The 26012-nt window shown below is 50.0% G+C and overlaps 7 protein-coding genes across 7 annotated transcripts; 4 read left to right on the top strand and 3 right to left on the bottom strand.

The window, feature by feature from the left end:
• Positions 1-922: 922 nt before the first annotated feature.
• Positions 923-1225, top strand: A1O9_07385 (uncharacterized protein; the record flags this gene model as incomplete). Its single annotated transcript, XM_013404331.1, has 1 exon — positions 923-1225. One exon carries the CDS (start codon positions 923-925, stop codon positions 1223-1225), a length of 303 nt encoding a protein of 100 aa, XP_013259785.1.
• A 1155-nt stretch (positions 1226-2380) lies between these two features.
• On the bottom strand, positions 2381-4469 carry A1O9_07384 (uncharacterized protein; the record flags this gene model as incomplete). Its single annotated transcript, XM_013404330.1, has 2 exons — positions 2381-3950; positions 4012-4469. 2 exons carry the CDS (start codon positions 4467-4469, stop codon positions 2381-2383), a joined length of 2028 nt encoding a protein of 675 aa, XP_013259784.1.
• Positions 4470-5434: 965 nt separating this feature from the next.
• A1O9_07383 (uncharacterized protein) lies at positions 5435-6878 on the bottom strand (the record flags this gene model as incomplete). Its single annotated transcript, XM_013404329.1, has 2 exons — positions 5435-6350; positions 6403-6878. The coding sequence occupies 2 exons, from the start codon at positions 6876-6878 to the stop codon at positions 5435-5437; spliced, it is 1392 nt and encodes a 463-aa protein (XP_013259783.1).
• A 587-nt stretch (positions 6879-7465) lies between these two features.
• Positions 7466-9615, top strand: A1O9_07382 (uncharacterized protein; the record flags this gene model as incomplete). Its single annotated transcript, XM_013404328.1, has 11 exons — positions 7466-7688; positions 7738-7899; positions 7954-8062; positions 8117-8154; positions 8207-8322; positions 8381-8664; positions 8715-8947; positions 8994-9075; positions 9134-9159; positions 9217-9425; positions 9520-9615. The coding sequence occupies 11 exons, from the start codon at positions 7466-7468 to the stop codon at positions 9613-9615; spliced, it is 1578 nt and encodes a 525-aa protein (XP_013259782.1).
• Positions 9616-11254: 1639 nt separating this feature from the next.
• Positions 11255-12877, top strand: A1O9_07381 (uncharacterized protein; the record flags this gene model as incomplete). The annotated part of the gene is made up of 1 exon (XM_013404327.1): positions 11255-12877. The coding sequence occupies one exon, from the start codon at positions 11255-11257 to the stop codon at positions 12875-12877; it is 1623 nt and encodes a 540-aa protein (XP_013259781.1).
• Positions 12878-16740: 3863 nt separating this feature from the next.
• On the top strand, positions 16741-17751 carry A1O9_07380 (uncharacterized protein; the record flags this gene model as incomplete). The annotated part of the gene is made up of 1 exon (XM_013404326.1): positions 16741-17751. One exon carries the CDS (start codon positions 16741-16743, stop codon positions 17749-17751), a length of 1011 nt encoding a protein of 336 aa, XP_013259780.1.
• A 2276-nt stretch (positions 17752-20027) lies between these two features.
• A1O9_07379 (uncharacterized protein) lies at positions 20028-21708 on the bottom strand (the record flags this gene model as incomplete). The annotated part of the gene is made up of 4 exons (XM_013404325.1): positions 20028-20676; positions 20734-21005; positions 21066-21331; positions 21549-21708. 4 exons carry the CDS (start codon positions 21706-21708, stop codon positions 20028-20030), a joined length of 1347 nt encoding a protein of 448 aa, XP_013259779.1.
• Between the last annotated feature and the right edge of the window lie 4304 nt (positions 21709-26012).

Genomic DNA, 26012 nt, shown 5'->3' with positions numbered 1-26012 from the left:
AAGCATCTTATGATGAACACTATTCACACTGTTTGAACCGAGTCAATACTTGGGCATGAACGTATACACTGAAAATTCTGATTTAATGAGGTATGTTGTTCCATCACGCCCAAGTGTCTCCGCTGACAATAAGCTAATAGCCTGACTAGATGCGCATTTGATCCTTTTTCGAGCTCTGAGAAACCACAGATTCGGTTGACTGACTGTTGTATTTCTAGGTACTGTGATTTCTTCTGCATGAGAATTCTCTCCTTTGGAGAGCCGTGGTAAGCTTTCCCCGCCTATTATTCTGTCCTAATGATGATCTCTTGTTTTCGCTGTGTTCTTGCTGAATTCTCATGTCGAATATACATCATCTTGGAGAACTGACAATGATTACTCCACATCTTTTTCCCTGCTGACGGATTGCCTCTTTCATTGCTGACTGTTTCTAGTGTCCAGTAATATAATGTGATACTTCATTTGTCTTCTACAGTCATCCGACGCAAGGGGTTGATGGAGCAAGACCAAAGTGGTAGAAACGTCCGTTTGTATTCCAGGTCTATGGCAGCAACTTCGTCAAGTATAGATAATTCAAGATGCAAATTACATATGACGGTTCCTTGAAGCCGGTTGAACATTACGGAGTATAAAGCGCCTGCTTTCAGGGAATATACATCTACTCCGCTATTTTTGATCAATTATTGAATCACGTGATCGATGCCAGAGTGGCACCACTATACACCTATGCGCAACTTGAAGGAAGGAGTTCTCATCTTCATAAAATACCTTCCATTGAAAACAATCACAAGTTGTGTACATCTGTTAAATCGAAACTAAAGCATCTTGGCCATTGAACTCTGTAACACACAAGCGTTTCCGTGGCTTGGAGCTCCAACTTCGTTCAGAGCACCGCGTATCGCCGAGCTCCTTCACGACCAGAATGTCTGGCTTCGGAGCCCCCGGCGGGCGTGCGGTCAACGTCAAACCCTCACCTCCGGAGCGAGGATCCTTCCCACTCGATCACGATGCCGAATGCAAATACATCATCTCGTCGTACCTGCGTTGCCTCCGCCGACAGAACCCACCAGGCAGGAATACCGACGAATGCAGATTGTTGGCGAAAGAATACCTCGGTTGTCGCATGGAGAAGGGATTGATGGCTAAAGACGAATGGAAGAACTTGGGCCTGGAGGGCATGCCCCAGGAGTCAGGCGGTGCTGGTGGTACTGAGAAGAAGGGTTGATTTGAATGCTGCACTACGGACGACATGTGGCGGCGCACAATACCAATGGACTTCAACTGTGCGCTTCACAGAAGATTTCTGTGCGGCAAGGCATCGATGGCTCGTGGACAAGACACTGCAAGACCAGAGATGTAAGGGACAGCACCACCGATATGCTTTCTATTCAGCATGTCTATGATGGGCTGCCGACCATTTGGAATCGATGCTCCTCAGAGGGAGAAGTTGATACCAGTAACAGTCTTTCAGCATGGTCGGTATGCGTAGAAAGGACAGGGCAGAGGCAGAGGCAGATGGCAGTCGCTTCCAAAGCATGCTCAGATCAAAGCGCCGCCTCAAAAACCAGAGTGTGTGCCGACGACTACCGAACTGCTAGCGGACTAGCCACCACCACAAGGACCTCTACGCAACAATACAATGCTGAGGCATTGTTTGGTAGGATGGCGCATGGGCCCCTAGGAACTCTGAGATCAAGCTTGTCAATGGTGGCGAGGATGAAGGAGAAGATCTTGGAATTATGATTTCTCGAGAAATGAGTCGATGAGACCGTGGATTGTAGATTATCGGAGGAAATCTCTACTCAGCATGCGTGGGCTCGTCTGAAGCCTATGAGCCGACCTATTACTGGCAAACAACATATGCCTCCCTAGCCTGCAGTCTGGCGAGGCTGTGGGGCTATTGATAGCCAGAATGTACTATATATCATTGCCCTTCTACGCAGATTGAGATCTTGCAACCGATCTTCAGCCTTGTCAGCTTACCTCGTGCTGGAACCTCGCCCATCTCAGATCTGCCATCCCTTCGTCAGCACAGACCCCGGGACGCATGGGATTCTTCACATTGCCGGGGTTTCATTATGCAACGCTAGGTACTGAGTACGCATACCATGGGAAAACAGCTTATGCCGACTGCCCACTGCGAAAAGCTAGTCGCGGTCTCATTGCATCACCATTTCATCGACAGTCACCTCGTGTTGGACCGCCTCAGCCGAAAGCTTTTCAAAGTGCAGCTATATCGACACCTCTGCATTTCCGAGGGGAGCGGGCGATACACATCTAAAATTTGAAGAAATTGATTAGCTCCCGCTGAGTTAGCTGGAGAGCAATTTGACCTTCTAACTTCTTGTCCTCGATTTCGCGTCTTTCTGTGTGGCCCATTTCAGAACTGATAGTCTCTAAAGTCATAGGACAAGTCGAGGTCTTGCAAGTTTTCAAATTCCTGCCAGAGATCGAGTTGAGCATACGGGTTGAACATGTCAAAGTACCAGGTCTCGGTTGGATCGGTCGACCGAACTGGTGGATCGTTTCCAGGTATATCTGCAGACCTGAAGCTTTTGACCGGACCTAATGAGGTGCTCTTCGACTGAGTGCTTGTGAAGTGGCGTTCCAGGAGGACACCATAGGACGCGGCCGGATGAAACTCATCGACCGCAGACACTCTTAGAGCTTCGATGGTCCGCTCAAGAAGGCCAGGCAGACTAACAGGTTGGGCCCCTGTGTCAGCCTTGATGCTCCGGATACCAAGAATCACCGCTTTAAGTATGAAGATAGAAGCGCCGATCACGCGGTGGAACACCCGAACAGGGTGGAAGCGAAGAAGATTAGCCTGTGCTAGCGCAATAGCCCGTTCGAGAATCTGCCTAGCATCTTGGATTACTTCCTGAACAAAATGAAATCCAGGCTCCTGTTCGAGATTGGTGGCTGAAAAGTTGGAGGTCGTATATCGCCAAGGTCTAAGAGTGTCCTGGCCAAGAGTGTGTTGGATCATTCCTTGTATGGAAAGAGAATTCGTGTACATCCTCACTGTATGATACTCGATGAAAAGGATGTTTCGAAGTGGTTCCCGGGACTTTGTAGCTGGATCTCGAACATCGATATGGTCATCCAGATTCTGTTGATGCCATAGCTCAAGCAGCGGCTGGAAGTGCTCTAGGAGCTCAACGTAGCCTTGGGACTGTAAGAGCTCTCGCGTCCGAGCTTCGGATGAGAAGAGGAGCCCATGGATAGATTTTGTGAGCTTCATCAGATCTATCCATGCCCCAGTCACCCTGTGTGTCGGTTTGGTGAATTTGCTGAGAACTGCGTGACTGCAGGAAGATGCAATCATGGAATGAAACCCAAGCCTTGCAGCAATTTGAGTGACATAGATGCACAATATTTCCTGCATTCTCAGCTTTCGCAAAAGGTCTGAATTTGGTCCAGGTTCCTCTTGGTCTCGATGTTCGTGCGAGGCAAAAACGCCGAGCTCGTGTCCGAGTAACTGTGCAGTGCCTAGTAACATCCAGCACAGGCGATCAGCCTGTTTTGTAGGTTCCAAAATATCTTCCAGCCAAGATTTCGAGCTTGAGGGCAAAGCATTCACGTTATGGTCCAGAGGGAGCTCGTCTACGTCCCACGCATTATTCGTGGTTCTAGGTTGGCTGGCTCGTGGATACCATTCTGAAAGAAGGAGGAGTGCTTCGATCGAAGATATTGAACGCAATATATGTCCGGAGATTTTGCTCTGGCCAAAGCAAATGCATTGTATTAATGTCTGGACATATTTCCACAATTCATCATAGATCGCCAGGGCCCTCGATGCGCTTCCATGCAGAACGTGATAGCGGGTCGAGATCATGAGGATGGTGGCACTGAGCAAAGGCTCCTCTGGTAGGATCTGGTGGTATATTTTGTCTTGACTGAAGTGCTCGGTCCAGATAAGAGTATGAGGTGCCAGATTTTGGAAGAATCTGGCAATAACAATGGGTTAGACTTAATAAGTATTCGACCCTTCAAGGAGAAGACACGTACGCATCGACAAAAGACACAGCTTCATCTGCAGATAGAAATCCCATCGTCACACATTTGGACGAATTCCAGGCAGACAACGAACTAGCATCAGCGGGTGAATTCTGCGCAATATTATCACGAGAGGAAGGCCATGATCCGTTGATCACGGCTGCATTGTTCCCACCTCCACCAATAAATGTCGCAGCGCTCTGGTAAGGCTGGCGTTCAGTATCCCCATGCTCCGAATAACTAGAACTCTCTTGAGAAGTTCCCGCTGCGGCCTCAAAAAGCAAATCGATCGGGTCATTGCCTTTGGCGATCACCTTGTTAATAAGCACCTCATTCAGATGCTTGTCGTTAGGTGATGAAGCACTCTGCAACTCAGGCGCATCAAAGAACGACTCTCTAGTATCAACCATCGAATTTGGTGCGCCAGTAGAGTCACTGTAGGTACTCCTCAAGGCGACTGGCGACGACATGATGGCGTGGTGATGTCCAGCCATCTCTTGTGATCCTGGAGTAGAACTGGCCAAATCTATGAAGTCTCGAGTTGATCTTGGGTCATCCAGACTTACAGCAAGACCATCTCTGTCGACTGTGGAGATGGTGTCGTGACGTGCAAGATCAGCTTGAGAATTTAGAGAACCTCTGTGAATGAATTGGGTTGCAGGCGTCTCTATCTTACGGCGTTTTCGAGAACCGCGTTCTTCGCTGAATATACATTCTCGCATTTCCCGACGGCAGCGGGCACATGGAGGTCCAGAGAACGCGAATATACCTTGATTGTTCCCACCAAGCTCGCAGCGGGCTTTTTTCTTGCGACAGTTCTCACATGCAATGTAGATGCGGTGGAAATGGCGATCACCTCGTTTATAGACCTGTGAGGAATACTGATGGCAGTCGTGGCGCGCATTTTTGGACATTGTTCCTCTGGGCAGAATCTGGGGTTACTAGTACTATGCTACAAGGTTGAGAAGGTGTAAGTTTAATGTTCACCCTTGAAATGTCGATCTATATTTTCGTGTTTGACCCAGCTGCGGCGGTGTGCGGAATGCTGCCGCTCTTCCCCGGCATACATACGTCTGTAGATCAAAACCCCTCCTTCCCCGACCTATCTTATGGACATCTGACGGAATGTGTAATTGAGCCACTGAGTGTCTAAAGAGTGGAGGCCTCAGCTGCCTAGTATGGGACGAGCTGGTCTATATCCATCCAGTCCAGTGCCTGTTCCCTTAGTACAGTCTAAGCCCGCCGTCATTATCAGAGTGGTGGACAATATCCCAATACTTTACTAAAAGCACAGTATGGGCTACGTGAGCGTAGTGAGGAGATAGCATTTATATCAATGTTCTTTGTATCGGCATCAGAGGGTATGTGATCGATTCGTAATCTGATTTCGCTAGCAGTCAAAAGCCAGCAGGGCTCTTTCGCACTTGCAGGAGCCCTAGGGTAGTGGTGATCCCCATTTCTCGATCTCAGAATGCATATTCTTCGCCAAGGTCTCCGGAGAGATAGGCACCAATTTATCAATATCCAGCTTGGTGTTCGTGCGTCCCCTGTCAGACCATTTGGACGCTCGTGTCTCAATAGAAAGGGGGTTGTCAACAACGTCTCGAATGAACGATGCCCACTGCGCCTTGCATTTTGTGGATGCTTCTAGATGGTCCATTATCAGTGCAAAGTTATGAGGCATAGCCTGGTACTGCTCCACGGCGACAGTAACTCCTTGCGAAGCCATATTTTGAGCCACCAGTAGTCCTTGATCTGCCAGGCACTCTTCTCCAACACAAATCCACGTAGGAGGTGCGCCCCACCAGTCTTTGGCTGTTACTGGGGATACCAGAGGATGAGCCAGACTATCATCATTAGCATAAACATGGTGTCGTGGAGGACTGGCTGGCCAAATGCTGCATCGGTCAAATCCTAAGAAGGGTGGACCAGGCCGGGGGATGATATCGTACTTATAGTTCGACCTTTCGCTGCTGTCCAAAGCACGGGTCATGTCGTTGTATGGTGAAAGAGCTGTAACCCCAGCTGGTAGTGGCAACTCTCTCTGGGATCCTTGCCACACAATGCCACCTTTTCCATTCGGCCTCCTGATTTCAAGGATCAGCTGTATCAAGGCGAGGACTAGGTTTCCACCGGAACTGTCGCCAGCAAAACAGATGTCATTTGCGTGCACTGCGTCATGTAGACCTCCTTCGGGTGGATAGAGTAAACAGAGATAGCCTGCGAGTCCGTCTAATAACGCAGCAGGGAAAGGGTTTTGAGGAGAGAGGCGATATTGGACAGCAAAGCAACACCCTCCAGTTTCCTTGGCCAAGGAATCCGTAATTTTTCGTAGTGACCTTCCCATGCGCCTGAGTATGTCAGCTATGTTTGTATCAATGTTATATCTTGGAGGTGCATTACCAAAATTGTCCACCATGGAGGTATAGTATCGTGATATGATTCAGCATATCTCTCTTTAGAGCCGAAAACTTTCCTGCCTCTGACCCGTCTACATCCCCAGTTTCAAGGGTCTTTCGATGACCAACCCATTCTGCCTTGATAGATTTTAGAGTTGGCTCTGTAAATGTCTCCCTATCACTACCCAGTCGTTTTATGGCGGCAAAAGCAACGTTTTTGAGGTCTGTGTCGGCTGGGAGTGCAAGCTCGACTTTCAAAAGGTGAATTGGGATGGTGGCTTTGGCCTCTCGAAGTGAAGCCTGCTGGGAATCCAGAAGAGTTCCCGGCCGAGGATCGGTGAATGTTGCCTTAAGCAGAGCTACCAGCAACGCAGTCTTGATGTCCCAAATTGATGCTGTTTCCGAGATGCCGAGCAGATGAAGAAATGCAGCTTTCGCCGCCGCCGGGAGATAGTGACTGAAAAGCGTGAATTTTGGCATTGCCAGGCTAAGGGGAGTCAACTACTTTTGTCTATTATTACTCTACGCACCCCAAAAATGGACGTTGTTGGTCTTTTAAGTCACGAATTCCTCTCTGGCGATAGAGACTCGACAAGACATTCCGCATGGATTTACACCTGAGTGAATTGAACCTATCCGGCGGATAGATAATTCGATCACTCAGACTGCATATCAAACAATGCGGCTTAATAGCGCCGAGGCCGCAATTTCTATTGGTAAACGCTTAGCCATCCGTCGGATGGCGTTAAAAGGTGACTGGCCGGTACCCACTGAACCCATACATTGATTGGCCAATTGTCTCCTCAAACCATCCGACGGATAGGCAAAAGAGAAAGTCAATGGGCTCTAGACCAGCGACCCCAGACATATCCCGCAAATTCCTCCCAGATCTACCCCGGATAAGGATGCATAAGAAACATGAGGTCCGAGTTTTTTTAAAACAGAAGAGGCATCTATCGAAGAGCAAGAAGCTTCTTTCTCAAGTACATCCGCCTCCGTCGTATCATCTAAGCATTTTGCCGAAAATATTACTCAATCAACGGCGGTCGTTGCCACCAATCCACAAAATGCATCCAAGTCATGAAGATGTCAAAGCTGCAGCGAAACACATACCGGTCGTTGATGGAGAGAAAGTAGGCACGGTAGACTCCGCGCTGACGTTTTTGCACTCAGCTACCGTCACAATGACGAGCACCGAGGAAGAAAAGAGACTCGTTCGAAAGGTCGACTGGATGATCATGCCGTTGTTGTCAGCAGTCTATCTCATGCAATTTATCGATAAAAATCTTAGTATGCTCTCAAGCCAAGTTTCATTCGTGCTATATCTAATAGCATAAAGTCAACTTCGCCAACATTATGGGACTGGGCAAAGACACTCATACTTCTCCAGCCCAATTCTCCCACCTTGCTCTGTCCTTCTGGGTATCGTATCTCGCGTTTGAACCTCTGTCAGGGTATCTATTGCAGAAGCTGCCAGTGGCTAAATATCTGGGTTTCAATGGTAGGTGTCTCCTAGGTGGGTTTGACGCAGTGCGACCTAACGAGTATGATACAGTGGTTCTATGGGGAATATGTGTTACATTCAACTGTGTTTGCAAGAACTACGCCTCTCTTGTTGCACTACGAGTACTGTTAGGAGTTTTCGAATCATGCGTATCACCAGCGTAGGCATCACTGCTTCCCACGTCTATGTGTTGGAGACTAACTTTTGCTTCAAGGATGATATTGGTTACCTGTATGTGGTACAAGAGAAGAGGTAAGCAGGTGAATGACAGTATTACCGCATGTATTGGTCCTCATGATTACAGAGCAGCCACTCCGTGTTGGCATTTGGTGCGGGACTGTGGGCCTTGGTATCATCATCGGAGCATTGTGCTCGTTTGGGTTCCAACATTACGTCGGGAGGAGCTTTAAATCCTGGCAAGTATGTTTAAAGAGTCGAATTATCATGAGACCTCGGTACATATACTGACCTGTGAAAGATCATGTTCCTCTTATTTGGTCTTGTTACGATCGTCCTCGGGTTGCTCGTGGTGGTTTTCCTGCCCGACAATCCGATGAGCTCCAAACTGAGTGACCAGGAAAAAGTCCTGGCAATTGAGAGACTCCGAGGAGACACAACGGGTGTTGAGAACAAGAATTTCAAGCCCTCCCAAATGTTCGAGGCCCTGAAAGACCCGCATACTTGGCTCATCTGCGTAATTACGACGGCCATCAATATTCCAAACGCCGCTGTCAGTACTTTCCAAGCTGGAATCATATTGAGGTATTACTCCCCTTTTCATATCATGAATATGAAAAATGCTGATCGTACAGCCTTGGATTCACCCCGAAGGAAGCAGCTTTACTCAACATCCCCAGCGGAGTTATCGGGATCATCGCCATGTTGAGTGCATGCTATATTTCGTATCGATACAGCAACCGTTCATTTGTCATTGTTTCTCTCCTAGTTCCCGGCATCATTGGCGCTTCCTTGATGGCATTTCTACCCATCTCTAGCAAAATTGGGCGATTATTCGGAACTTATCTCACCAACACAATCCCTTCCAGTATTAAGCCATCACATTTGGTATGATAAACTCTGACATCTAGTAGGTACGCCACTGATCTACTCGTGGGTCGCTGCCAATGTTGCTGGCCATACCAAGAAAGTGACAATGAACGCTCTTCTTCTCATGTATGGAAGCAACGTCCCTTTTCAAATTCGAAATCTGTGCGGTCTAACATTATTGTAGGGCATTTTGTCTTGGAAACATTCTTGGTACAGACCATGCTGCAAAATTTAAGGACAGAAGATAATGTCTAACATGTTCCACAGGCCCATTGACATTTACTAATCCACCGGACTACATCTCTGCGAAAATAACTATTATTGCTGTTCTAGGTTTGGCCATTCTCCTCATATTTGTTCTAGCATCTATCTATCATCGGGAGAACTCGAGGAGGGCAGAAAGAGGAGATTTAGGCCAGGGCATGTGCGACTCATCGTTCTTGGACCTCACAGATCGCCAGAATAAGGAGTTTAAGGTAAGTTGCTATATCTGACAGCGTGGGGAGGGGGGGGAAGACAGCAACGCTCGCTAATTCTTGCAATTAACAGTATATGCTTTAGGCTAGCTAGGTTCGATATGACAAACTCAACTCATCCTATGAAACACATGATATTGTCACCCCTGTCCATATGGTGGCCAAGCTAGTGCAAGCGGTTGTTTCTTGAATAGGATATCCACAAGGTATTTCAATTTACCATTTGAAGTGGAATCTGCTGTGGTGATAGTTTCCATCGAGTCTACGAGCGTGGAATACTGTGCAACTCGAAGCCTACAATGAGAACACGGTTTAGTCCAAAGGAAGAGGACCCGCTCTTAGACGTATGTAGTAGCCTGGCAACGTGTTAACTTATCTTTGACGTATCTCCGACGACGCGTTGAGCACTAAACCCATACGCACTCCAATACTCGGGTGAGGCTCAGCTTGACGAAATCTTTAAATATGTCGTTCTCGGTACTGTAAGGCATTACCTTTTAGTCGACTTGAGCACGGCAGCGTCCACTCATCCGAACGGTCCGGACCTGGTCAGGGCCAAGCTATGCCACTATCCGTAGTCTGAGGCGTATAAAATATTAACCGGTAAAGGCCACTCGCCGCTGGCAGCGTCTCACGGAGAATGGGCGGCAGGGCCTCCTCAGGCTGTTTATACCACGTCCTGGGTACCACACAACGCGTATATGATTGTACTGCCAGTATCCATATTCCGCACGGAGTACTACGGGTTTCGTCACGGCCGTTCCCAGTGGCAAAATTCGAGGCTGATGCTTCTGAGTTCCTACTAAATCGGTAAGCTTTCGCCCTGCCAGTTCACGCTAATAATAGCGAGACAACGATCCCCGCCGAAGCCCCTGAGCACTTGGATCCGGCCTATCTGATCGCGCACTCAGAGACAATCCCCCATCCACAATGGCGTCCAACCATGCAGATTCCTTAAAAGTCCAATTGTCGAGCCGTGGTTGCAGCCTTGTGAGCCAAACCTTATGCTGAATCAGCGTTCAGAAACATTGCGCGTACGATGGGGGCCGATTTCAAGCCTTGTCGTTGAGGGGCAAAAACCCCTGCATCTCTACTACTTGAAACTCAACGCCGATACCAATTTAGGTATCGTGCAACATCTGCAATCGAATAAATCCCTCCTCATGCATGGTTGCACGGATAATAGATCAAAGACTCCATGCCTACGGGGTATTTGACTGAGCTTGGATCCGCCCCAAATGTTTTCTACCCGTTCTTCGACGCTTGACCTTCGCGGCATGTGCTTCGAGGCATTGTGGCTGAATCTTGCCTTCTGTGCTCGTTGTCTTGACTAGCATCAATGATGGCAGCTGGACAGCCAAGTTCCTACACACGAGTACCAAGTACAGAGGAACCTCATCATGATCCAACAAATGAATCCATCACACCACCAACTCTCGACGAACCCGTCTCCCCTCCGGAGCCAACAGATACTGCTGCGCATCCGACGAGTTCGCATCCACGAGTTGAGCGTTAGTAGTTCCATTTTCCTGGTGCGTGTCTCCCTAATTGGTGTGGTAGGTACAAATACTCAGCGCACCGACCATTCCGAGACATTTGAACCTGCAAGGCGTCGTTCGTCACTCAGTACTCTCACACGGCGACTTTATGGGTCCGTGGACCCGTCATTGCACAATCTGATAGAAAAGGATGCATCCGCCCGTGGGACGTCGCGAGAGTACCGCCATATCAAACAGCGCAAAAGGTTGCTACGCCTGACAATCGGCGAATGGGTGAACTCATTGTTACTATGTGTCACATATTTCGGAATCCTCTGGGCTTATTCCAAGATGGCGTACATCGATAAATCGCAACGGAGGGTTTTCAACTCTTTGACGACCGGAAACTCCCTTCTCCTGGGTGTCAACCTGGCCGCGTCTTTGAGAAGTTACGCAAAGTTACTGCGTTGGAGGATGCTGGCTAAATGCCACCGGCCGCTAGAGACATTCGACCTTGTCATGGGCTGTGACAGCGTTATAAACGTCCTGAAACTTCTGCGCAAGGCGAAAAACAGCAGGAGTAAATGGCTTCCATCAAAAACGCAGCTGCTATGTCTTTTCTGGCTGTTGATTCATCTTGCGATCACGGTTCTGGTTGGTATCATTGGTCTCAACTATAATCTTGAGACCTCGACGGATTATGTGATATTGGGGAAGGGAACGATATCTATTCTTGACCTGGACGCACTCTCCACTGGCAATTTTCTCTCAGATTTAGGCGCCGTTCAGACATGGGGCGTTCGTGGAAAGGTCACCACCCCATTAGACTGGGATGCCGCATTGGAATATAGCCAGACCTACTATTCAACGTATGACGGACACACGTTTTACTATTTCCAGGATCAGAATGCCAATGACACGGGAACAGGTCACATCACGAGTCGCTATATCGAATCCTATGCATATTGTCATGGCTATCGAGTAACAGAGGGACAGTATGGCAACATGTCCTATATTATTTACAATGATGGTACCAAGGACGTCAATCAAACGCTATCAGCACAGCCGGGTCCAGGCGGCTTACTGACCTTCTCGAAATTCAATTCTACATGTGGGGCACGCTGCACCGACATCAATGCGTTTCAGGCAGAATCATTCCCAACCGCACTCGTTGACGACGGCGACAAATTTGACCTCTACGAAGGCCGGTTTTTTGTGTGCAACAACACGGTACCGGAAGTTGGAGATGATACCGAGGACGTGAAGCCAGAGTACACCGTATCGGATCTCACAGCCAGAATGCTAGCCGGAGCCCTTGGCTGGAGCTCCGCTGTGCCGTCTGCGGACGGCAAGTCGCTGTACATGACCTATACCAACACATCCGAAATAGGGTTTTATAAGACTCCCAACGAGACAGATATGGCCGACTTGATCTCAGGGTTCACGATGGGCGCTGTGTCCTTCATGGACGACTCCAGCGCCGCGTCCCGCAAGTACGTGACTAGTTCCGATCGGCCGATCGCTGCCCAATATCTCCATGTGACTTGGCGGTTTGCAGGTTCAATTCTGGCGGTGATCCCATTCATCCATTTCTGGACATTGCTGGCGGTCATCTCCTGGGCAAACCACGCCATTATCAAGGACGACAGCCATCTCGCGATCGCGAAGGCGTATCACTCTCTTCTACGGCAACTTGGTAACACTGGATGCCTCCTTCAAGGCGACGAGATTGTGCGCGTCATGGGAAATCCGATGGTCAAGTACGGATTTTCGAGCAGCCGGGAACAGGACGGTTATCTGCATGTAGATGTCTTCGAAAAAGGCGACGCCATTCAAAGTATGGGCGGCCCTTTCCGAGAAGGGTGGTATGACGGAATTGGCATGGTTCAGGAGGAGAGCAATCACAGAGTGAGCCAAGCTGAATTGATGCCACGACGGCGATATAGGGATATCGACGCAACAGAATATTTTTAGTTTGCAAAGAAATTCCTTACAAATACTATGACTCATAGTGGTAAAATATGGAGCTCGCTCTTCATACCGATTGAGGCAAGTTCGAAACTGCAATCTCCTGGAAACGGACGGCTCGGATGCCTTTAATCAACATAGAGTTGATTGCTAACATGAATGTTCTCATAGTGTGCGACGCTCATCAGCATTACCATTGCATCAACTCCCGGAACGGTGTTCGAATACTCGTATCCACACTCCCCGCCCGCTGATAGCAGAGAATTGCTTTCCTATATTCTGGATCAAAGATAGGACACGCCTACGACGTTCGCGCCCAGTCCGGCACGTCCGCACAGGTCCTGATTACTCCAAGTCACCCCTCCTCGATTGCCACGATTCTCTCAGCCATGCGAGCAGCAATGGAAGGATCTTACCCCCAGACGAAGAGATCGCAGATATCCGAAATTATCTTACCGCTGTAGCTTGGACTTCAAGCCTTTCCAACAGACTCTCAAAGACCTCGAGCAAGGCCTGCGATTTCTGGGCAACCGAATTTAGAGCATCAGTCACAAGTGCGTTCAATATTTCACGAAGTCTTTTCACAAGGAACAACACGGACACTAAATGACCGCGGATCATCTGTGGGATGTTTAGTCAGTCGTTTGGTCAGAGTTCTCCCCGACCATCAGAGTGCGGAGGTGAGAGAACGAACCTCGATGCAGATGAAGATCAAGCATGGCGCTTCGAGGGTCTCCACATTAACCGAGAAATCTCTATGCTGAACCTGTTCTAGATATCGACGAATCGCGAGATTATACTGGACCAGTGTAAATCAGCCGGCGGAAGTGGGATCAGAGGTAGCACCTTCCGCCTCAAAGTCCTCGTGTAAAGAGGCGAGAGCAACCAGACCATGCTGGACACCTTGGTCCTGCCTTGCGATCTGGAGAACAATGGCGTTCCAAGGTTCGCAACTGTAAAAGCCAGACAGTTGCGGGCTAGTTCGCTTCTGGAAGATATGGGGGGCTCGATATTCAGGTGTGGATACGCTAACCAGCGAAGGTGGTAGCGTCAGCCAGCATGGTCAGGACGTGACAGTGACGGCTGAGGACCCAACCACGGGAGCGTATCCATCACAACGACGAAAGGTGGATAAACACCTCGTGCAGCTCGGTTTAGTCTCGTTGGATCTCACTCGATGAACTAGACGCAGCACTTTATATCAGAGAAGGATCGGCAGTCAACTACCTGGCATATAAAATATCGGGCCTCACTCCTTCACTTAACAAGTTAGCGTAATGATCAAGGCGTGGAGTCAGGGGTTTCAACGGACATGCAAGTTATACAACCCGACCAGGTTTTAGGAGCATACGACCGTTTGCGCTCACCCGGCTTTTCTATAGGCATCCTGAATACCTCGTATGACTACAGTACTCAATCCGTTTCAAAAAGCGGTTCAAAAGTGATATACAACTCGCTTGGACTGTGCACCGACGGCTCGTTGGGGTCTATGTTAGATCGCCACAGGTGTCCAAGCGAGATAGCGAGGAGATAGGGAGAATAACTGGGTAGCTACCTTATGAAGAGTTTGCTCGTAAGGCCATCTTCAGGGGGTCGAGAGTCTAAATTGGCTGGTCCTGAAACCGCACGTGTTGCCAGCCCCGCTGTCCGTACGAGCCGTCGAATAAAATCGCACACTAAGGTCCACCAGGAGCCCTAATGAAGCCAGTATACCACGACCCAGCGTCAAGGTTCGATATTATAGTTATATCCATGAATTTAATTACAGTATCGTCATTCTAAATCGTCGTCTAGGCAACAGGTATTAAGTAATGGATCGCCTAGGTGGCATACGCGATTGGTTGGAAAGCTAAGTTCGACTTTTGTCAACTTAAAGTTTCATACACGGAATCATCGACTTTGCAAATTGAGTTATAAGAAGTTGAGGTTTCTCGACTATTTCTCATCTTATTGCCAGCCGGTCTATTCTGCAAACCCTTAGTGGAACCGTGGAAATCATATTTTTATCCCACAATGGCGGCAACTTGCAAAGGTACCTCTCCATATTAGCCCATCCTGGTATTGACCATAGATCTTTGCTGATTTGCATGATTTCGCACAGCCGTCACTACCCCCGACACTTTATGGGATTTCTGTCCCTCCTCAGCAGCTGCATACCTCTTTATCACATTGTCCAGCCTGACATTGACTGTACACATCGCCGAAAGGGCGCATCGAGCAAAGCCTATTTGGGCCATCCCCATGGTGGGTACACTTCCTCAGATGCAACTCTATTTTTCCTCGAGACTAAATCACTGCCTCTCGGGTAGGATAGGGTGCGCTCTGGCAAGCCGTTTCTTATATCTTCAGAATTCTCAGTATACAACAACCTGCAGATTCCGGGAACTACGCCCCATGGTTGATCGTCATACTGGTATTGTTATCTTCCAGCGTTCTCCCTTCTTCCTGCCTCAGCTTCTCTAATTAATCAATGAAGGTGGCACCACTCTGGATGAACGCATTCGTCTACATGGTTATGGGGCGAATGGCGCAAGCAACGTTATTCAGGGTTGAGGCAGCCAGATTTGGCGCCTCCTTTGTGATTTTGGATACCATGTATGTTCACTCTTTCGACAAGACAATAACAGCTGCTGAGGGTGCTCTAGTGCTTTCGTCATTCAGGTGTACGGAGCGGCCACTGCGACGAGTAACAACAATACTGAGTCTCAGACTCTACTGGGAAGACTTCTCCATTCAGGACAGCCTTCAAGTCACTAACAGAATATTGCCAGGTCTTCACATATATACGGCTGGCGTGGGCATCCAGCAGCTCTTTATCATTATTTTCGCACTCTTTGCCATTAAGCTTCACATGGTGCTCCTTCGGGATGAAGGGCTGACCCAGAAACCCAAATCCAGAGCTCTGCTATTGCTATACACGTTGTACGCAGTCCTGGCCATGGTAACAGTGTGTCCATTGCTTTCCACCATCAGACCTTCAGAATTCCAAATGACTAACATCAGTCTCCCATCACCAGCTACGCATAATCTTCCACCTTTGCGAGTACTCAGAGGGACTCAAGAGCACCATCCCCAGCCACGAGGCGTATCAGTATTATCTTGGCTCTTTGCTTATGCTGTTTGCATCAATACTCCTGGAAGAAGAATGGGACTTCTTCTTACAAGCTCGATCCCCCGGAAACCGAACTGGGCGAAGTAGATTCAAGGAGGTGATATCTTTTACATGGCTTATTCAGACTTCTAGTACCACCACCATCATCACGGCATTTGGTGGAGTGGCACTTTGCGCGGACATGGCGCGCAGATGATAGGCCATAACCCGTCAGCCAAGGATATAGATCTTATGCAATTTAACAATAACGGGATGGTGGTCGAGGACCACTTTCAGCTATGGTCTCAATGAATTTCATACTTAAGCGATACGCATATATACCTAGGTAATATCGAGGGAGGGTCTCCACGCATTAGTCAAAGCTTAGGTAGCCAGACCCTGACACCGACCCACCCAGACCCCCTGAGAGGCACTGAAGGGGCCCCCGTTTAAACTTAAAATTTCTTAATTGCTCTCGCTGCTGTTGTTGCTAGCGCAGAAATCCAACCCCAAGCTTACATATCTCAGCTTACGAAATCGTCCTTGAAGCTTTTCTTCTTCTATCTACAACCACATCATCTCGCCGTACTGCAGGAAAAAATCGTCTCTCATACCGTGTTGCCACGGCAATCCATCTCTCGAACGTTTTCGGAGGGTTGGCACAGGAAATGCCCATTTTGCTAACCCACAACGGAGGCAGCATCTTGACATTGGCGTGGCGAAGAATTCTAGGCAAGGACAGCTAGGCTAGGCTCACGGTCATGAGACCGCCACTGCGATGCGTTTAGCACATGCACACTTCCATGGGCCAATATCATACACGCGATCACTAGCTCTACAAAATGCACTACTCGAAAGGCACTTCCGGCACAAAGACTTGCTTCGCGGCCGCGCGACGAAGCTTGAAGATGACGACGAGACGCCAGGAATAGCCCGCCACCACTCGTCTCGCCCGCCATCTTCTGAGGAAGAAAAGCCCACTGATGGAGGTTCGATACCGCCAATGTCATCTTCGCCTGAATGCGGCTCCACAATCAGTCCGCCCGACCCAACACTCATCACATTCTCCACCACGCCGACCTACACCGTCGGGCGGCGGCACCTGCAGACAAATCCGATATCCGAGGATCAACAAGCGTTCCTATCCGCGTCAGGCGCCGCGACTTTCCACGCCTCTCCGCGCGGCGGGCTTCTCACGTACCATGCTCCCGGCCAACTGACGGGGTACGTCGTGGGAGACCTCCGACGACTGGGAATCACGCCACGATGCTGGGTAAGGCTTCTAGAGAACAGCGTTATGCGGACGTGTGCTCCGTTTGGTGTGGGAAACACCACGCGCACCGACGACCCGGGCGTTTGGATTAAGGGCAGCGATCGCAAGATCTGCGCCATTGGCGTGCAGGTGTCGAAGGGGGTTACCAGCCACGGAGTCGGGCTGAATGTGTTTGATCATGCGATTCCTGTCGAGGCTCGCGAGAAGTATAAGTTTACCAGGGAACAGCAGGCATCGCCGTCTTCTGACTCTGCTACGCGAGGATACCTCTCGTGGGGCTTCAGCCGCATTGTGGCCTGCGGGCTGGAGGGAAAGAGCGTGACTTGGTTGACACGTGAGCAGTCAGAGACAAGCCCGCTCTCCAGGTTTGACGATGATGGCGTTGGTCTTCCGGACCTGATGTCCTCTGTCGGGGATGTCTTCGCTAAAGAGATCGCAAAGAGCATTAACGAGATGAGCATGCCGGGAAAAGAGAAAATTCAGGGTGTGTACCGCCTCGACGAGCTAGCAACATAAGGGAGGGATTACAAAACGGGAAGGGTGCTTGAAAGGACTGTGTCGCAATCATTAGATGATTTCTCCTAGCAACCAACCCCCCAAATCTCGATCAATGTCGTTTACAGACCTAATGCTCCTGCAACGGATAGTCAATAGGTCCAATGGGTGAGGATGGGGCCCATCCCATCCCATGAGGCATCAGACAGAAGGGCACTTTGAAAGATCTAAGGGCAGCGATCTACGCGATCTACAGCTGGGACCGAACTGTATATGCGCCACTCATCGCCTGCCTGATTTTTCTCTTGATTTCACTCCTGCCACGGCACGAATGACAACCGAAGCTGAGAAATTTAGGCAATCGCACTTTGCAGAAAGGACATCCAAAAGCTTTGGGAGAGCGCTGCCGCACCCTTTTTCCGGTTTTGGTCGCTGGCTGTCCCTTGTCCCCGCATGCCTGATACGATTGCGCATGCGAATCACTACACCGATGGTCCAGGCCAGGACACTCAGGTGTCAGTGTCATATAGCCTTTGACTAGACGCAATGTCGATCCCACTTCCAAGTCTTTCCCAAATACGAATCTAATTCGTCTCATCCGCGAACATGACTTCCGGAGTACGAGGGCTGCACATCCGCTGGACTTGCGAGAGCCAAGTTTGACATATCATCCTCAGCATTGAGAAAAACATGGATGCAAAGGAACAGTCGTACCCTACAGACAAGAGACACTCTCCGTGCGATCGGATCGAAGTCTTGGGGGCCAGGCCGTTCAAGAAGGAACACCTGCGCCCGTCCCACTCGCCGCTGACGCCTGGACCTGTTGCATGGACTATGAACTTTCTCAATTTCTCTCTGTCAGCTTCGTTGCACCTCGATCACATACCAAGTCGGGGACAGGCTACAAGCATCGTGCATTGATCAGACAGCGCTTGCTCCCCCGAAGCCTTATCTCCTCCCTTAGGATAGATCGAGTCTGAATTTACACCGAATACAAATAGCGGCATTCAACATTGTGGTACTCGGCACCAACGACTAAACTGTTGGGAGTAGGAGGTACTAGGAGCCGGAGCCGGAGGCTGGAGTTGGAGGAAGGCCGGAAAATGGTTCCGGCTATGTAGGGAGTGCATCGTTATCTCATAGGCATCCTCTACAGGAAGGATACGAGGTGGCTAGTATCTGTACAAGAATGTTCAGGGATGAGCCTGTCCCCACTTGGTCCACCCCTTGTCTGGTAAGATTCCGACTAGGTGCCTCGTGCCTAGTCGAACTACTCAGTACCTATATAGGTAAGTCAACTGAGTATGTGGATTGATCTTGATGAGTAAATGCACAAGCATAATACGCCTTACCAGATGTTCTCTTCCCACGAGCTATAGATGTACCCCGCGGTCATGGATTAGAGCCTGCCCAGCCCTACGCGGTGCTTGGTACTAGGTACTACGATTCACAGGGCCCTGTACCACCCGGTAGCATTTTGGTCTGCACTCTAGGCCAACAGCGTAACGCCAAGTTTAAGCCGCTTAAGGGCAGCGAGCGTATCAAACGTTGTAAAGGCATTCACACAGGTACTCAGTTGAAAGGATACTAGAATGGGAGGTAATTTTACACCACTCTGGATATTGAATTGAATCGTATAGGGGATTTCAGGACTCTTTACGTTTGATACCATCTATCGTCGGTGTCGATGAGGACAGGATGAGAGCTCGGAAGCTAGACCACTACTGCCCTCTGCTGCTACTCTCCACTCTGCATAATAAATGCGAGGAGTCCGGTAAGTCGTTCCATATCAGTGATCTGAAATGGCCCATTAAAATTCTGTTTGGCGGTAACGACAGAGTTAGTGAAAACATAAAAAAGTAAAACGCAGAGTAACTCCGCAATGCGGTAAGGACGGGCACGCCCGGCGTTGCTTTACGCAACAGATGCATCGCTTTCCAAAGACGTTCGGCAAAGACACGTCAAGTTCGCCAGTAAATGCTCAGTCGCAAACCAAAAAGGGCAATCGGTGTCTGAAGCAGCACCAAGTAGAAAGAAATCGTGCTGCCTAGACCATCTAGGCCTAACTCATATCAACCATCGTTCTCGCATCGATTTGGTTCGGGTAAGAGTTTAGAACACTCGGAGACAGGAGACATGAAGGGCTCAGCCTTCAACCACGATGGCGATCGCCAGAGAGCAGTATGGCCATCAATGGCCACTCTTGTCTGTCCGAATTGTCATCCTTCTAACATGGTCGTCGTCGTCGTCGTCGTCGTCGTCGTCACCATGATGTCCATTTTCGTCAGCGATAACCATCAGACGTGCTTTCCATACTCCTCATCTGCCTTCCACATTTGAGGTTGGAACTCCGAGTTTGTAAAATGTGCTTGACTCAAAGCAGATGTCCCAAATGATCCAGGGTCTAGGGGGATGGTTTCATGGCGCCCCAAATGATAATCAAGACAGCTTTTATTCAGTCTGATTTGTGGTTCCTTCGCGTTCGGAGTGCTGGTCGGAACTTGGAAGTTGGTACTTGGAGTGACAGGTGACGGTGGCTGAGGACTCTGCGGGGAAGGAGGGAACGGCGGTGGATGTTGAGCCATGGTTGGTGAAGGGTAGTACGAGTATGGTAGAGATTGCGATCTTATTGGTAGCTGGCGGCGAGTGGCAGGTTGTAGTGCCGGGGAGAAGTAAGATGGGTGTGCCATAGATGTGGAATGGAAAGCTGTCTGAGGAGAATGGCTGTGGTTGGAGCCAAAATTCGGGCTACCCGAGGGAAAATGGGTAGGAGGGATGCCATGCAAAGAGACGTCGTTGGATCCTGGAAACATATAGGATGACAAATTCAGGGATTCTTCATCTCCTCGAAATTCTTCAGTGGCGTATGACACATATTGAGGATTGTGCGTTTGCAACAAAACTTGAATTGGTCTATCATCTTTGTAGATGAGGTCGTAATGCCCACTAGACTCACGCATCAGCTCGTCTCAATGAAAAGATATGGGCTGGCAACAAACTCACGGGCGATAGATCAGCCGGATAGCAGGCCATTGTGGAGAGTCGAGAACGAAGGAATGCGGAGTCACTTCATCGCCGGTACTCCGGTCCAGGTATGAGACTTCAACAGCAATACAGGCAGGGGCAATAACAGCATCAGTCAGTGCTTGTAAGCCAATATGGTCGATTTCTTGATTAGCCGGGTCAATCCTAGTCAGGCGATATTGGTGGATAGAGACTTCAAGGAAAGGTTCATAGCGATCTGGTTGGAGCTGCATAAATGAACTTGTCATCATCTATTTCAACCCAAGTCAGTGAGGCGGCTGTTACACAGGAGCAAAGTGTGGCTAGCCGACCTTGATGTGGTAAACGATGGAATTTGATTTATTCTCGTCGTTCATGGCTTCTAGGAGCACCGCGTCGGACTGATCGCCACGTGCAATGGCTTTGTGGATATCATCAAACAAGTCCCAGGTGTAGTCGAACATGTCGACAATGATATCGTAGTCAATGCCAACAGCACGCATAGTCTGCTCAAAGCTCTGCAAGCGGACCTTTTCTTGTACGATCAAGTCAGGGTCGCCAGACTTTAGTAGAATTTCGAAATAACCGAAAACAACACCTGTCAAAGCTTCTGATCAGACAGGCCAGCCTAGGGCGGGGCCACGGGCACTCCTACCTCGCCAACCGCATTGACCATCGCCTTTGATCGGGCGGTATGCGGAGTGAGTTGCTGCCAGGGCCTGGGGATGATTAGCAACCGGCCGTAATGGACCAGAGTAGAAACGTACAGTAGTTTTGAGTACATAAGTGGGATCGGCTTGAGCATATTCGCTTACGAGCTCGGATAAACTCCTTTTGTCTCCAATCAGAGGGCCCTAGGTGGCGATTTAGTGTCAGGATGACTGGTATGGTCAAGGGCCGTACTGGAAGATTTGCTTGATATTGATCGGACAGGCGTTGGAATTGCTCCATTTCGTCGGCGTCTGGAGTTGCCATGGTGGAACCTGAGTAATGGGAGGGTGGAGGAGTGAAATAGTCAGGGGTCTGATTCCAAGCACCATTAGTCCTGGCATTGGGCATACTTTGGCATGGAGGAGGGTAGCAATGATGGCAATTATAGGGCCAGTGGACGGGAGTCTGTTGAGGGTGTTGTTCTCGGTAACGACGGTGAGGTGGTGGATAGTAGAAGCGAGATGGCATCTCCCCAAGACGAGTGAGAGGGAATTATCAACTCGGAAACTCAACTCGTGATGAGGTCAGGAAGTAAGTGGCCAATGATGGCAGGGAAGCAACGGAATGGATGGAAGGTCAAGCACATGGGCAGAATGTAGGGACGAGTGGTGGTCGGATCAGAACGGATAAACCATGGTCAAGCGACCAGATAGGTGAATGGTGAAGCAGAGGAAAAAGGCAAAGGCCGTAGATATGTTATTTGCAAGAAACCCACGGTTCGGTGAAGAGGGTGGTGAGGATACTGGTGATGACTGACCTAGGAAGCTAACGCTCAGTACGGTGGATGTTGAGAACTTATGTGCAGGCGAAGGAGGACTAGTAGATACAGTCAGTGGTTGAGGAGGGGTGAGCAGAACAGAGAGGGTAGAGCCGTGAAGCCGTGAGCAATCGACGTACAGGTTGAATCGACACAGTAGGTTTGGGTTAGTGTTGGAAGGAGAGATGGAACGAGGGCGTTGCTAGACTTGAACGCCAATGCAAGCAGGGTTTCGGAGCTGGGTAGCGCCCCGGTTCGGATACGGAGGATGAGCGTTGCCAACAAATGGAGTGGAAGTATCGGAGCCAATCGAGATGATCGAGGAAAGTCCCTCGTACTCTTGCAGCTGATTGCGTGTTGAGAGATGGCAGGGGGGTGTAGCTGTGGATGTGGAGGTGGAGGCGGAGTGGATGGAGACAAGATGATCTGAAGTTGCGGTGGGAGGGGGAGGGGAAGGCGAGGGCCTCGTGGAGGCGCGCAAATAATGGACAGTAGGTGCTCTTGAGCGACCAGCCTAATGAGGACGAAGAAGGCCGATCGCTCAGGTGGTGGAAGAGGAGGACACGGACGAGCTTGAAGTCGATTGATGATGAGACAGCGCAGCAATTCCGAAGTCGTAGGTCTTTCGTGTTGTACGGAGGATGGACTACATAGCGGGCAGAACAAAGAGAATGTGTTTTGTGCGCTTGGTTGGGCGGCAGTATTCGTACCTAGGCACAGTGTCGGGTACTATTCCGTACGAGTATGATACGAGTGTAATACAAGATCAGCGACCTCTCCAGGCGGTCAGGTTCACATATACGGATATCATTACAGAACTCGGAACAGGATCAACCATTCGCTGATTGATTGATTGAATGGTTGAATGAATGCACTTGCCGTTTTCTGTCATCAACCTGTGGCAGTCGCAGTATCACCTGCTCTGTCCTTCACTCAACGAAACGCCACACCCAGTGGGACGGTGCATGTTCATGTTTGGCCACCGTACTGGTACGAGGTACACGCCTGTACATACACGACTCCCTAGGTAAGGACGAGGGTGACTCCATACGCCGTACTCCGTACTGAGTCTGCACCACGGAAAGCCCTGTTGCACCTGTCGCACCTGCCGCTGCTTGCCGCCGCCTGCAACCTGTCAGCTTTAGGCTTCTCAACTATGCGATGCTCTTGTCAACTCTAGGCAAGGTGCCGGCACGGGTACAGGGAGTCCAGGGCCAGCTCAGTTCAATTCCCTACCATCCGTAGGTGCAAACACCGCACATTATCATTTTTACCATCATGCCCATGCATTCCCCATCTTCCCCATCCTACCTAGTTACTAGGTACTAGGTATCTAGCGGGTGCCTAGGCAGGTACGGATGACGGAGGACGCTGGACGCTGGGTTCCGTTCTAATTAGTATCTCGTACCTCTTACCTCTGGCTCGACCCAGCTACCCGTGGATTTTGGTCATGGCTCCCGCTTAACCCGGACGTGGCTTCCGGGGAACAAAGGCTGCACTTCCTGCCGCCCAATCTCACAGCCTCCCTCGACACCCCCCCCTCCCCATTCTTCCTCCGGCGCTGCCTTTGCTCCAGCTCTAGATCGCCATGGTCGCTATTAATATCGGCCGGCCAAATTAGTTCCCGCAATCAACTGCCAACGGGCCACGAGCACCAGGCCCAAGCCATCAAGCTCACCCTCACGCCCTGCTCGGGTATTTCGTGTGTACTGCACTGCGTAGGCATCGCAACTTGTTCGAGTCAGGCTGTCTTCCGTAGCTGACGTGTCGTCAGTTGCACTGAATCACACCTTTTGAGTTTGATCTCCAGATCCCTACTAAGTCCTCAGTACTGTCGAGAGTACAGCGGACCTTGTTCAATGGTTCAAGCCAGGCCCTTCTCCGAGGCACCATTCAGCCACAGAATAGCCCTTCGGCTTCTGCCAGAGCCTGGCCCTTCTACGGAGCCCCTCCCAGGCTGGAGCCCTCCAACGTCAGCCCTCATTCAACATTCATCACCCAAGGGCCAGCTGCGAGTGCTACGACTAAGTACAACGCCACACTCCTAAGTCCTATCGTCCTATCGTCCGGGGCCCCTGCCATCCTTTCGAAGGCTCGAACACAAGCCCTGCCTCGTCCTGCTGTTGGCCGGTGCTAATTTCAGTCCCCTTCTGACCATTTCTATTACACCAAGTCCATTCCCTTCAGCCTGCCAACACGACCCAAACCACTTCAGTACTAGGCCGCACCATGACATCTTCCAAGCTTCGATCTCACACAAGCCTCAGATCTGTCCCTGGCTTACCCTTACCCTCTCCTCTAATTAGGTATCCTTCCCTATCCTCCATACTTGCGTAACAACTTCAGGTGCGGTGAAATAATTCCATCCTCTACCATTCGTCCTCCCATCATGCACCCTGCTTCCTTCACCACCCCCGCGGCCCCGCCTCTAGCTTGCCTTCGCAGATTCCTCGGCCAGGACTCGTACTGCGCTACCTCCATCCTCAACCATCCATCCGAGGTCTTGTCAAACTCATGTCATCATGTCTGCCAGTTCCTGTCTGCGAGGCAAGGCCGACGGATCATCGTTCGACTAGCGAAATTCCTCAGAAGAACCCCTCTACGATGTACGGACTACCTCGTACATTCCCGATTTTGATCCCTTGTTCCTAGACAGACTTGTGCTAACCCAACCCAGGGACACTATCCATCCTCGCCTACCCGTACTCATTGCTTGCCTTCGCTGTTGCGGTGGTGTGTATCCACTTTTGCATCCGGGCCTACCAAGTTAATCACCTGAGACTCGCGGTTCGTGCTTCTATGTATGTACACAGGGTCATGGCCATGGTCATCCTGCCGGTCTAAACCTACGCGTAGTTTCTACGGAGACCCGCCCCAACTTCCTCATGCTCTCTCTGCGCCGATCCTCGTTGATGCACGGCAGTTTTGTTCCCTTAGATACGCAAGCGCGCAACCCACTACGGATATCATCTGCCACCAATGAAAGATCCACTCCCCGTTCCGTCTAGACTCTAGACCCTTGCTCAGGTTGTGCAACAACATATTGATACCAAGAGAACCTATCGAAAGTTGACTGTTCCTGTCCTCTACGGAAGCAGGTGGAGAATTCACGGTTTGACGTTGCATGACTCCCACCACCGGAACCCGTTAGTCTTAGCACAGTCGCCGCTTCTCGGTATACCTGGCTGACTTGACTAAAGACGAAGGAGGCTGCCTCGCCTACTTGAAAATGTGATATCATATTCTCCAGCCACTGCGCTGTCTGGAGCTTTCTGGAAATCTACCTATCAGGTTCACTCGCTGGCCATGCCATGTTCTGCGCATGCAACCATGGCCCCTAGCTCTACATGGGCTGCAAAGAGCCGCACCGCTGAGTGGATGCGAAGCATGCAAACATCAAGCATCGTCGTCAGGGGTTCCATTTTGTCAATGGACACAACGCTGACTTGGGGTTATTTGCATTGACAGGGGTCTCGAGTGAGAAGCTGAAGAAGCACCGAGCACAAGCGAGGGAAAGAACAAGATCACCTATCCTGCTCGGCAATAAACTCGTATTGGCTGGTTTCGCAGGGCGCTTCCTGCTAGATTTGCCACCATTTCCAAAATGGTCGGCTCTTGACCTCATTCGTTCATCCTACCTCATCATCGATCACATCTCACCATGGCCAAGTTCGGAAGGCCTCTCGAGAGGATGAACAAGCGAGGGTGAGGTGGATTTTCTGAGGAAGCTCCAACTGCTTCCGCTTAGTCTTGCCTGGCATCAAGCATGCTTGTTATGGGAAGTCCAGTCTCATTCCCATTCAGGTATGCT

The sequence above is a fragment of the Exophiala aquamarina genome (assembly GCF_000709125.1).
Source record: "Exophiala aquamarina CBS 119918 chromosome Unknown aczIA-supercont1.5, whole genome shotgun sequence".
NCBI lineage: Eukaryota > Fungi > Ascomycota > Eurotiomycetes > Chaetothyriales > Herpotrichiellaceae > Exophiala > Exophiala aquamarina.
The sequence above is the reverse complement of the archived record's forward strand: the minus strand, read 5'-3'. Positions and strand labels throughout refer to the sequence as shown.